The sequence below is a fragment of the Nerophis lumbriciformis genome, linkage group LG06 (genome assembly GCF_033978685.3).
Source record: "Nerophis lumbriciformis linkage group LG06, RoL_Nlum_v2.1, whole genome shotgun sequence".
NCBI lineage: Eukaryota > Metazoa > Chordata > Actinopteri > Syngnathiformes > Syngnathidae > Nerophis > Nerophis lumbriciformis.
The window spans coordinates 3,830,951-3,845,341 of record NC_084553.2 but is presented as its reverse complement, the minus strand read 5'-3'; the positions used below and the strand labels follow the sequence as shown (position 1 = coordinate 3,845,341).

The 14,391-nt window shown below is 35.9% G+C and overlaps 2 protein-coding genes across 2 annotated transcripts in view; one reads left to right on the top strand and one right to left on the bottom strand.

Annotated features, from left to right (window-relative positions):
* LOC133608432 (centrosomal protein of 89 kDa-like) overlaps window positions 1–14,391 on the top strand; it is a 185,064-nt gene that overhangs the window by 128,646 nt on the left and 42,027 nt on the right. The gene's annotated exons all lie outside the window — the stretch shown is intronic.
* LOC133608250 (E3 ubiquitin-protein ligase RNF182-like) overlaps window positions 1,923–14,391 on the bottom strand; it is a 23,594-nt gene continuing 11,125 nt past the window's right edge. Inside the window, exon 2 of the mRNA XM_061963455.1 lies at window positions 1,923–2,641. Coding sequence (XP_061819439.1) covers window positions 1,923–2,641 — 719 coding nt within the window. The remainder of the gene's footprint in view (window positions 2,642–14,391) is intronic.

Sequence of the window (14,391 nt, the reverse complement as noted above, 5' to 3'; positions counted from 1 at the left end):
GGCATCTTGAGTAATTTAGTAGTAAAACTGGCATTGCTTTAAAATATAATAATGAATCAAAATCAATGTTGTTATGAATTATTGACCGATTTAAGGCTCTGATTATTTCACATCAAATATTACTCTTTGAATTATTTTTTTGGGGGGTGGTGAATGCATTAAAAAAAACAGGGTTTTCTTTTACAAACAAGAATGGCATGAAACCTAAAAAATATATATATTAAAACTTTATATCGACGGATCGGAACTTGACTTAGAGATTTAAGTGTTAAAAAAAATGCATATATGAAAAATGTTTATGACTGAGACACTTCCGGGTATATATATATATATATATATATATATATATATATATATATATATATATATATATATATATATATATATATATATATATATATTTTGGTTTTGTAAAGAAAAAATAAGAAAATTTTTAGTGTTAAAAAAAATGCATATATGAAAAATGTTTATGACTGAGACACTTCCGGATATATATATATATATATATATATATATATATATATATATATATATATATATATATATATATATATATATATATATATATATATATATATATATATATATATATATATGTCTTAATAAGGTTATCCAAAAAATAGTGCTCGATACCGTAGTAGAGCGCAATATATGTATGTGTGGGGAAAAAAAAATAAAATATATATATATATATATATATATATATATATATATATATATATATATATATGTATATTTTGGTTTTGAAAAGAAAAAATAAAAACATTTTTAGTGTTAAAAAAAATGCATATATGAAAAATGTTTGACTGAGACACTTCCGGGTATATATATATATATATATATATATATATATATATATATATATATATATATATATATATATATATATATATATATATATATATATATATATATATATATTGGTTTTGAAAAGAAAAAATAAGAACATTTTTAGTGTTAAAAAAAATGCATATATGAAAAATGTTTATGACTGAGACACTTCCGGGTATATATATGTGTATATATATATATATATATATATATATATATATATATATATATATATATATATATATATTGGTTTTGAAAAGAAAAAATAAGAACATTTTTAGTGTTAAAAAAAATGCATATATGAAAAATGTTTATGACTGAGACACTTCCGGGTATATATATGTGTATATATATATATATATATATATATATATATATATATATATATATATATATATATATATATATATATATATATATATATATATATATATATATATATATATATTGGTTTTGAAAAGAAAAAATAAGAACATTTTTAGTGTTAAAAAAAATGCATATATGAAAAATGTTTATGACTGAGACACTTCCGGGTATATATATATATATATATATATATATATATATATATATATATATATATATATATATATATATATATATATATATATATATATATATATATATATATATATATATATATATATATATATTGGTTTTGAAAAGAAAAAATAAGAAAATTTTTAGTGTTAAAAAAATGCATATATGAAAAATGTTTATGACTGAGACACTTCCGGGTATATATATATATATATATATATATATATATATATATATATATATATATATATATATATATATATATATATATATATATATATATATATATATATATATATATATTTTGGTTTTGAAAAGGAAAAATAAGAACATTTTTAGTGTGCGGCCCTCAGTGGAAAATGTTTGGACTCCCCTGGTTTAAAATGTCTAACATCGGTCAGGTTTAGCATTTTGCCATCAGTTTTCTGGTTGGGTTCAATAGAGCAATCACCATAGCAACATGGATACAGCCCAGCAGGTCCTGCAACTTTCAAATGTACCACCAGGCAGACCTCGTCCCACACTGGACCCGACAGTTTTCTGGCCGACACTCAGGCCCTGGAGGAGCAGTCGCACATGCCCTGGCACAGACACTGGCAGAATCCGTAGACCAGGCACACGGTCAGGCTGGAGGGCACCAGGCTCACGCACACGATGCCCAGAGTCACTCTCTGGATGACCAGCAGGTAAATCCCTAGAGGCAGGGAGCCAAAGTACAAGAAGCCCAGCAGCCAGACCAGGATGCGTGGAACGTGGTTGCAGAACTTGGACAGAGAGTCCTGGTCCGCCGGCCCGTCGGAGCCCACCGACAGCGAGTCCAGGTTGTCGGAGCTGCTGTCGTGCTGCGGGTCTGCCTGCACCTCCATGATGGTGATGAAGAGGCAGTTGGAGGAATCGTGGGACGGACTGGAAGAGAAGAAGCTCTTGGGGGACAGGACCACCTCCCTGTTGTGGTCCGAGCTCCAGCTTTTATCCCGCAGCGTCAAGCGAGACATGACCTTGGCGTCGTCCGGCAGGGCCGACACCTGGTAGTCCGTCATCTCCGTCTGGTGTCGACAGAACGGGCAGGAGATGCAGCCTGCGCCCTCGCCCACGTAGAGGATCTTCACCAGGCAACGGGCACACACCCGATGGAGGCAGTCCAGGATCTTTGGTCTGCGGCTGTGAGCGTTGTAGCGCTGGTAGCAGATTTTACATTCCAGATCCTCTGACGGAGGACGCTCCTTTTCCTCCAACTCAGGTTGAGGGCAGATCATCTTGGCATCGTGCTCTGAGGAGACAAGAGAGGTGGAGAGTTTAGTTCTATTGAGGGTCTCTGGTAGGACTACTTGTCATATTAACATTGTGCTCTGAGGAGACAAGAGCGGTGGAGAGTTTAGTTCTATTGAAGGTCCCTGATAGGACTACTTGTCATCTTGGCATGATGCTCTGAGGCAGTGGTTCTCAAACTTTTTTTGTCATCCCCCACTTTGGACAAGCGGGAGTTTTCAAGCCCCACCTGCCCCCATCGCCCCAACAGAGCGCTAATGCCAAGCTTTAACATTTTCAAATTTATTGAACATCAAGTTGTATACATTCGAACTCAATAACATAAAATAACATTAAGTTCAATAATAAATAAAATAGCTGTGCAGCTGTGGTATAACTTGCATCAAGTTCAATAATAAATAAAATAACTTCCATCAAGTTCAATAATAAATAAAACAAAAGTGTTATAACTTGCATCAAGTTCAATAATAAATAAAAAAAAGTGTTATAACTTGCATCACGTTCAATGATAAATAAAAAAAAACTGTTATAACTTGCATCAAGTTCAATAATAAATCAAATAAAAGTGTTATAACTTGCATCAAGTTCAATAATAAATCAAAAAAAGTGTTATAACTTGCATCAAGTTCAATAATAAATCAAAAAAAGTGTTATAACTTGCATCAAGTTCAATAATAAATCAAATAACTTGCATCAAGTTCAATAATAATTCAAAAAAAGTGTTATAACTTGCATCAAGTTCAATAATAAATCAAAAAAAGTGTTATAACTTGCATCAAGTTCAACAATAAATCAAATAAAAGTGTTATAACTTGCATCACGTTCAATAATAAATCAAAAAAGTGTTATAACTTGCATCAAGTTCAATAATAAATAAAACAAAAGTGTTATAACTTGCATCAAGTTCAATAATAAATCAGAAAAAGTGTTATAACTTGCATCAAGTTCAATAATAAATCAAAAAAAGTGTTATAACTTGCATCACGTTCAATAATAAATCAAAAAAAGTGTTATAACTTGCATCAAGTTCAATAATAAATCAAATAACTTGCATCAAGTTCAATAATAAATCAAAAAAGTGTTATTACTTGCATCAAGTTCAATAATAAATCAAAAAGTGTTATAACTTGCATCAAGTTCAATAATAAATCAAAAAAAGTGTTATAACTTGCATCAAGTTCAATAATAAATCAAATAACTTGCATCAAGTTCAATAATAAATCAAAAAAAGTGTTATAACTTGCATCAAGTTCAACAATAAATCAAATAAAAGTGTTATAACTTGCATCAAGTTCAATAATAAATCAAATAAAAGTGTTATAACTTGCATCAAGTTCAATAATAAATCAAAAAAGTGTTATTACTTGCATCAAGTTCAATAATAAATCAAAAAGTGTTATAACTTGCATCACGTTCAATAATAAATCAAAAAAAGTGTTATAACTTGCATCACGTTCAATAATAAATCAAAAAAAGTGTTATAACTTGCATCAAGTTCAATAATAAATCAAATAACTTGCATCAAGTTCAATAATAAATCAAAAAAAGTGTTATAACTTGCATCAAGTTCAATAATAAATAAAACAAAAGTGTTATAACTTGCATCAAGTTCAATAATCAAAAAAAGTGTTATAACTTGCATCAAGTTCAATAATAAATAAAACAAAAGTGTTATAACTTGCATCAAGTTCAATAATAAATCAAAAAAAGTGTTATAACTTGCATCAAGTTCAATAATAAATCAGAAAAAGTGTTACTGTTGCTATATCTGTCAAACTTTCGCTCGTACCGAGAAATATAAAGCCTACAGTAAAAATAAGTACCGGTAATTTCCATTTATTTATATAGCGGATTTCACAGACAGAATCACAAAGTGATTTACAGTGTGTATAGAAAATGAAAGCATAGTAAAAAAAAAAAATCTAAGAATATAATAATTTAAAAAAAAAAAATTTAAGTGAAATTTCCTCCCGTTCCTCGCGCCCCACCTGTCATGTCTCTATTCCCCACCAGTGGGGCGCGCCCCACACTTTGAGAAACGCTGCTCTGAGGAGACACGAGATGGAGAGTTTAGTTCTATTGAAAGTCCCTGATAGGACTACGTGTCATCTTAGCATCGTGCTCTGAGGAGACAAGAGTGGTGGAGAGTTTAGTTCTATTGAGAACTCCCAGATTGATGTGGAGCTCAGCCAACTACAAGGATCTGGCGAGAGTCAGGTTAAGTCTCGGTTAGAGACCAGGAAAATATGAACATGTCACACACAAAAAAAACTTGAGACCTGCAACGTGGGTAGGAGGGCATGTGGTCCCAAGCTGCAGCCATCATACCATACCGCCAGGGGTTGAGGTGCAAAGACGTGGGGTAGGGGTATGTGGGCTTATCTGTCTAGTAGTCCACGGCGTGTATTTTCTGTAGGGCTGGGAGTCTCTCCTCTCGGTCAACATCCCAGGTGTCTTTGAAAGTAATCTTCAGGGCGTCTTTCGCTGCACTGGTCTCACTGGGGGTGTATAGAGCACGGCTCTGCCAAGACTTTTTGCATGTGCTTTGGGTTGTGAACCAAATGATCACGGGTACAAGCTTCCTCTCCCTTCGAGAGGGTGAAAAGCTCCGTCATCCGGGAGGAGCTCAGAGTAGAACCGCTGCTCCTCCACATGGGGGGGGGGAGTCAGATGAGGTGGTTCAGGCATCTGGTCAGGATGCCCCTCAGACGCCTCTCGGGGGAGATGTTTAGGGCACGTCTGACCGATTGGAGGCAACATATATATATATATATGTGTATATATATATATATGTATGTATGTATGTATGTATGTATCAGTGACGTGCAGTCACTAGAGGCAGGTGAGGCGGGGCCTCACCTGCCATCATGGAAAGAAAAAATTTTTAAAAAGAAAAACATTGAATTAAATTGTTATATGTATCCAGTGATTATACTATAAAGTTATTTTCCATTTAACTTCACCAGTTTTAGATTATTTTTATTCAAAATCGCTGAATTTTCACATTTGCCGTTCAAATACTGAGAAGAGACGGTGCGGTGAACAGCAGCCAGTCGAGGCACGTCACTCAGTGCCTCAACATGGATTGCGGACTCGGCTAACTGCTGGCCTGCTGTGCAGTGAGACCGTATTGCTATATGAATTATATTATACATTTCCATAGTTTAGTTAGCTGAGGTATATAATGTACAGTGTATTTTGTCGACAACTGTATGTGTGTAACGTATTTCTTGTGCTGAGCGATCATAAAAGAGCTGCAAAAGACGCACTGGCTGAGGCTCGCAGTAATCCCGCCTCCTGCACCCCCGCCGTAGAATTGTTATATCAACTAAAGCCCACACTTAAACTTTCCACGTGCAAGATTGAATCTATTTAAAAAAGTTATTTCATAAGAAGCCCAAAAGTGCAAAAACAATAATGTTGGTGTCGGAGGAGTTGTGAATGACTGCAGGGCCACAACATTAGGTACACCTGCAGACTGCAGGTGTATCTAATTCACAACTCCTCCAACATGAACATTATTGTTTTTGCACTTTTTGGCTTCTTATTAAATAACTTTTGTAACCTATTTTTATGGGCTTTCCTGGAATGTGGAATGCGCCACTGGTCGTTAAAAAAAAGCAGCTGCGGGTCACAAATGGCCTGCGGGCCGCACTTTGGACACCCCCTTACTTCCAGGTGCCCACAACTCAAACGGGCGGCTTTTGGCGTTTTATCAGTTTTTGCGCCTGAACTCTTGACAGATAGATGCGATAGGTGGATGTTGCACTGGCAGTTTTCCCAGCATGCTTCAGTGCTGCCAGCTGCCTCTTGAATATTTCAGCCTGCAGCATGTTTGCCTCAGCAGAAAAAGCTTGAAAAACATAAGGCTGAGCTGCTAAATCAGTCATGGGTGCTGTGTTGGCCCTGACACATAAATGTAGCAAAGCACACACACACACACACACGCACACACACTTGTATTTGTTACCTTCTTGAGACCTGAGAAAAATGCCTCCCTCTTTAGGACCAGCCTTTCTAGATATATAAAGAAGTGTATTTACAACATTAATAATATATACATACTATGCACATATAAAAAAGCTTGTGAAAAATGAGTTGGAATTTCACAAGAAAAACTTAGAATTTTGGCAGTATTATAATAAAAGTCGTCGTTTTACTCAACGCAAGTCAAAATGTTATAAGAACAACTGAACATTTGTGCAATGTTATGATAAAAGTTGGAATTTTACTCAATAACAGTGGCTATTTTACAAGAAAAGTAAAATATTTTGGCAATTTTTACGAAAAGAGTCGTAATTTTACTCGTCAAAAGTCACAATTTTATAAGAAAACTTAACATTTTTGTCAAAATTATAATAATAATTGGAGTGCTCCCCCTCTGGTCAACATATGAAATAACAAGTGTGTGTAAGAAATTGAAATGCACCACCTTTGGCCAAAATGAATGAAACAAAATAAATAAATAAATATGTATATAGAGACATACTGTAATAACTTGAAGTAAATAAGGAACATTAAAAACCAATTACAAACAAAAGATTTAAAACCATTTTTTTTAACTAAAAGCCGTCTTTTTGTCACAATGTGTCGACTTCTGATATTCTTTCTGTTCCTGTGATATTTCAATATTTTCTCTTAAAATCATCATTTTACTCCGAAATATGTCACTATTTTACAAGAACAACGAAACAATTCTGAAATATTGTGATAAAAGTCAGAATTTTATTTGACAAATGTCACCATTTTGCATTAAAAAGTAACCATTTTACATAAAAAAAGTAATCATTTTACGAGAAAATATTGCAATATCACAGACAGAAAGAATATGAGACACTTTTCCCAATTTTATAAGAAAAAAGTCGACACATTGTGAGAAAAAGACTGCTTTTAGTAACATTTTATTGTTTTCTTAATCTTTTGTTTGTAATTGGTTTTTAAACTTCCTTATTTACTTCAAGTTATTACAGTATGTCTCTATATACATATTTATTTATTTTGTTTAATTCATTTTGGCCAAAGGGGGCACATTTCCAGTCTTACACACACTTGTTATTTCATATGTTGACCAGAGGGGGAGCACTTTAAAAAGCGACACACAGTCAATGTGAAAAATCCCTCCTTTTTGGGACCACCCTCATTTTGACCAGCAGGGGTGCAAATGAGACATTGTCTATTAGATGCAATGTTATTGATTTATGTCATCACTTGTTCACACCTCCTCATATGGAAGATACTTTTCCTTCTTCATGTCTCAGGAATGCTAGAAATACAAGAACACACACACACACACACATACACAATTGTATTTGTTACCTTCTTGAGACCTCTGAAGAAAATGCCTCCCTCTTTAGGACCAGCCTTTCGAGATATATAAAGAAGTGTATTTACAACATTAATAATATATACATACTATGCTAATATAAAAAAGCTTGTGAAAAATGAGTTGGAATTTCACAAGAAAAACTTAGAATTTTGGCAGTATTATAATAAAAGTCGTCGTTTTACTCAACGCAAGTCAAAATGTTATAAGAACAACTGAACATTTGTGCAATGTTATGATAAAAGTTGGAATTTTACTCAATAACTGTCATGACTTGGTCCTGGGTGTTTGCTTTTCCGGGATGCAACGGAAAGTTGGCTCGGGCGAGACGGGAATGTGAGTAAATTTTTTATTTAAAGACTATAAATACAAAACAAGGAAGTAAACAAAAGGCGCGCACAATGGCGGAGAACAAACTATGAAACCAAATACTTGCACAAAGGCAAAAACTATGAACAACAAAAAACACTAACTGTGGCTTAATAAACAAAAACTTACTTGGCATGGAACCGGCATGAAAAAAGAGCAGCAAGGATCATAAGGGTGTGGAGAGTGTGCAGAAGCATACATAGGGGGATGTCGTCAGAACGACAAACTGAAAACAATGAACTTAAATACTATAGACACGATTAACGAAAACAGGTCCGTGACTCAAAACGTGAAACAGGTGCGTGACGTGACAGGTGAAAACTAATGGTTGCTATGGTGACAAAACAAAACAAAAGTGCACAAAAAGTCCAAAAACAAAACATGATCACACAGACATGACAATAACAGTGGCTATTTTACAAGAAAAGTAAAACATTTTGGCAATTTTTACGAAAAGAGTCGTAATTTTACTCGACAAAAGTCACAATTTTATAAGAAAACTTAAAATTTTTGTCAAAATTATAATAATAATTGGAATTTTACTTGGCAAAATTATGACAAAAGTCATAATTTTACTCCGAAATATGTCACTATTTTACAAGAACAACTAAACAATTTGCAATACTGTGATAAAAGTCAGAATTTTATTTGACAAATGTCACCATTTTGCATTAAAAAGTAATAATTTTACATAAAAAAAAAAGTAATCATTTTACGAGAAAATATTGCAATATCACAGAGACGGAAAGAATATGAGACATTTTTCCCAATTTTATAAGAAAAAAGTCGACACATTGTGAGAAAAAGACTGCTTTTAGTAACATTGTATTGTTTTCTTAATCTTTTGTTTGTAATTGGTTTTTAATGTTCCTTATTTACTTCAAGTTATTACAGTATGTCTCTATATATTTATTTATTTATTTTTGTTTAATTCATTTTGGCCAAAGGTGGTGCATTTCAATTTCTTACACACACTTGTTATTTCATATGTTGACCAGAGGGGGAGCACTTTTAAAAGCGACACACAGTCAATTTAAAATTTGAAAACAATTTGCAATATTGTGACAAAAGTCAGAATTTTATTTGACAAAAGTCACCATTTTGCATAACAATTTTACATAAAAAAGTAATAATTTTACATTAAAAAAAAGAATAATTTTAAGAGAAAATATTGCAATATCACAGAGACAGAAAGAATATGAGACATTTTTCCCAATTTTATAAGAAAAAAGTCGACACATTGTGACAAAAAGACGGCTTTTAGTAAAAAAAAAAGTTTTTGTAATCTTTTGTTTGTAATTGGTTCTTAATCTTCATTATTTACTTGAAGTTCTTACAGTATGTCTCTATATATGTCATGTCTGTGTGATCATGTTTTTTGTTTTGGTCATGTTCGTTTTGGGTTTTGGACTTTTTGTGCACTTTTGTTTTGTCACCATAGCAACCATTAGTTTTCACCTGTCACGTCACGCACCTGTTTCATGTTTTGAGTCACGCACCTGCTTTCACTAATCATGTCCGTAGTATTTAAGTTCATTCATTTTCTGTTGTTCGTCCTGACGACCTCACCACATTTATGCTTATGTACTCTCTTCATCCTCTAAGATCCTGCTTCATGTCCCTTGTCAAAGTAAGTTTTTGTTCCATGTTTATAGTCTTTTGGTTTCATAGTTTATTCTCCGGCCACTGTGCGCGCTTTCGTTTATTCCTTTTTTTTTTGATAAATATAAATAAATCATGTACCTTCATTCCCGTCTCGCCCGAGCCAACTTTCCGTTGCATCCCGGAAAAGCAAACACCCCGGACCGAGTCTTGACAATATATTTGATGAGTATTTATTTTTGATGAACACCTGCGTCTTGGATCTAGACTCAGTCAGATGATCCCAGGTGCCATCTTGGTCGGTGGTCCCCAACATCAGGACCCGGCCTTGGTCTAGGTCTAGACCTGACCGTAATCACTCCCATCTTTTGAGTAAACCCGGTGTCATGTGGGTGACAGGCCGTGACGCAGGTGCCAGTTCACCTGCAGGACAAGTGATGTTGGACACGTGCAGCAGGTGTTTGCACTAAATCCACCTGCCTGCTGAGAGTGGAGCATTTGGTTTTTACGGTGGAAAAGAAATGAGGGGATTTAAGGCCAACCGGTAATAAAGTGCTTTTATATTCCACAGTGCCGTTAACCTTGCACGCCGTTAAAAGTGCAGCTGGCAAAAGTAAATACACATTTCCCACCATATTTAAATACTAGTCAGTGTACAGTTTGTATTGCAGTCATTAGTCTGTATCAGTCAGTACACGCTTGGAATAGTAAATACATATACTGATGTATTAGAGTATGATGATGTAAATACATATACCGTATTTTCCGCACTATAAGGCGCACCGGATTATTAGCCGCACCTTCAATGAATTGCATATTTCAAAACTTTGTCCACCAATAAGCCGCCCCGGACTATAAGCCGCGCCTACGCTGCGCTAAAGGGAATGTCAAAAAAACAGTCAGATAGTTCAGTCAAACTTTAATAATATATTGAAAACCAGCGTTCTAACAACTCTGTCCCAAAATGTACGCAAATGTGCAATCACAAACATAGTAAAATTCAAAATAGTGCAGAGCAATAGCAACATAATGTTGCTCGAACGTTAATGTCACAACACACAAAATAAACAAAGCGCTCACTTTCTGAAGTTATTCTTCATTCGTAAATCCTTCGAATTCTTCGTCTTCGGTGTCCGAATTGAAAAGTTGCGCAAGCGTGGGATCCAAAATGGCCGGTTCCGTCTCGTCGAAGTCATCGGAGTCAGTGTCGCTGTTGTTGTCCAGTAGTTCTGTGAATCCTGCCTTCCGGAAAGCTCGGACCACAGTTGTGACCGAAATATCTGCCCAAGCATTTACGATCCACTGGCAGATGTTGGCGTATGTCGTCCGGCGCTGTCTCCCTGTCTTAGTGAAGGTGTGTTCGCCTTCGGTCATCCATTGTTCCCACGCCGTTCGCAGTCGTGATTTGAATGCCCTGTTGACACCAATATCCAGCGGTTGGAGTTCTTTGGTTAATCCACCCGGAATGACGGCGAGTGTTGTATTTGTGTGCTTCACTTGTTTTTTGACACCATCTGTGATGTGGGCGCGCATAGAGTCGTATATCAACATGGATGGAGCTGTGTGAAAAAAGCCACCCGGCCTCTTCGCGTAAACTTCCCTTAACCACTCGCTCATCTTTTCTTCATCCATCCATCCCTTCGAGTTAGCTTTTATGATGACGCCGGCTGGAAAGGTCTCTTTTGGCAAGGTCTTCCTTTTGAATATCACCATGGGAGGAAGTTTCTGGCCATTAGCATGGCAAGCTAGAACCACAGTGAAGGATGACTTCTCATTCCCTGTGGTGCGAATATTCACCGTACGTGCTCCCGTTGTATCCACAGTGCGGTTCACAGGAATATCAAAAGTCAGTGGAACCTCGTCCATGTTGATAATGTGCTCTGGCCGGATCTTTTTTTCAGCTATCTTGTTTTTACAATATGCACGGAAAGTAGCCAGCTTTTCTTGAAAGTCTTTAGGCAGTTGCTGTGAAATAGTAGTCCGTGTGCGGATGGAGAGATTGCGTCTTTTCATGAACCGGAAACACCAAGAAGCACCACCTTTAAAATCATCCAGGTGAAGTTCGCTTGCTAGCGTTGTTGCCTTCATTGGAATAGTGATGGTGCTGACACTTCTGCTTGCTGCTCTCTGCTCAACAACCCACTGTTCCAGTTCGTCCTCCAACAGTAGCCATCTTGCTTTGTTCCCTCGGAAACTCTGTTTTGTCTTCTTTACCTGGCGCAGGTCATCTTCTTGCTTCCTCCACCTACGCACCATTGATTCATTTATGTTATATTCTCTTGCTGCTGCTCTATTTCCGTGTTCTTCGGCATGACTTATTGCCTTAAGTTTAAATTCTGCGTTATACGCGTGTCGCTTAGTAGGAGCCATTTTGTGGTCTGGTCTTTACAGATGTAAACACACAAAGGAAATGAAACGTACGGTAATATCCGCGCGCTTTTTCTTCTTCTTCCGGGGCGGGTGGTTGCTTACAGTAGAAGAAGAAGCGCTTCCTGTTCTATGGGGGCGGGTGCTTACCTTGGCGGTTGCTTGCGTAGAAGAAGAAGCGCTTCCTGTTCTACCGGGAAAAAAGATGGCGGCTGTTTACCGAAGTTGCGAGATCGAAACTTTATGAAAATGAATCTTAATATTAATCCATATATAAAGCGCACCGGGTTATAAGGCGCACTGTCAGCTTTTGAGAAAATTTGTGGTTTTTAGGTGCGCCTTATAGTGCGGAAAATACGGTACTGATATATTAATGTATGATTATGTAAATACATATACTGATTTATTAAAGTATGATGATGTAAATACATATACTGATATATTAATGTATGATTATGTAAATACATATACTGATTTATTAAAGTGTGATGATGTAAATACATATACTGATATATTAAAGTGTAATTATGTAAATACATATACTGATTTATTAAAGTATGATGATGTAAATACATATACTGATATACAGTGTTGGGACTAACGCGTTACTTTGTAACGCGTTACTTTGTAACGCGTTAGTGTAACGCCGTTAGTTTCGGCGGTAACTAGTAATCTAACGCGTTATTTTTTATATTCAGTAACTCAGTTACCGTTACTACATGATGCGTTACTGCGTTATTTTACGTTACTTTTTATGTAGTATAAAGTGTGTTTTATTGGAGCGCTGCTGTGTCATCGTTCTGATTCTTCTTGTGTCACAAGCCGGAGAAGAGAGAGAGACACGCGCTCTGTGTGTGAGTGTGGGGAGGGAGGAGAGGGAGGAGGGGGGCGTGTCTGATCATGGCGGAGCCAGAAGTCGAGTTTGCTAACATGGAGATATTTTCACTACGTTTCTTTTGTCGAGCACAAAGAAAATAACATTTTAGTTAAATGTAAATTGTGCTTTGGATCAAAGATGCCATCTACTGCCTAAAACAGCAATTCAAATCTGCTGAAACAAGCTACATAAGCAATATGCTTCGACGAAGCTAGTAAAGAGAGATAGAGACTCTGATGCCACTTCACCTCCACCACTTAAGGATTAAGTCTGCCTCTGCTCATCATTCACCGCTGAAGGTACACACTCTGTCAATCAATGTTCCCTCTAATTGTTGATGTGTGAGCAAACGCAAAAAGTCCCTGAGCATTGAGTGGAGTCCATGTGAGCAACTTTAGACGTGCACACTGTGGCTACACCAGCAGCACACCTGTCCCAAACATGACTAAATAACAAGTTCCATCTCTATCCATCCATCCATTTTCTACCGCTTGTCCCTTTCGGGGTCGCTGGAGCCTATCTCAGCTGCATTCGGGCGGAAGGCATCGTACACCCTGGACAAGTCCCCACCTCATCGCAGGCCCAACACAGATAGACAGACAACATTCTCTTATTATTAGAATCAAATGACAGCAGTCATTTCCATTTCTAACATAAGTGTTTAGGCCCACTTATAATGACAATAACAACAAATATTGTTGTTCATGAACTGTGTACTTGTATTGTTTGTCTGGGTGGAGGTCCTGCTTTGGAAATAGTTTATACCCCTTTCAGACATTGCATTTAGTTCCCATTAAAACATTCACATGTTGCACAATGAGATGTAAGCAGGGGATCATGTGTACATTCCTGCAACTTCCTGTTTGTAAAACATATATTTTTATTAGTATTTATTTAATATACTAACAGCATTTAATGATTAATATTCATAAATTAAGATTCCTAATAAATGACACTAGAATAAGCACACATTTGATTGGTAAATCATAGAGTAACGACCTGGAATGACACTTTATGTGTGGTGTTGGCGTTGTCCGACTTTTTGTGTGGCTGTAAACGCATCACTGGCTAAGTGCCATATGTGCATGTGTTGGCGCACGTGAGAAAGAGCGAGCGGCTGCTGTTGATATAACAAAGTTGCTTTTGGTCTGGTTTGTACTGCAGAAAATGACCAGTTTTGCTAGATATCATTTTTTTTACTAATGTTTTGGTG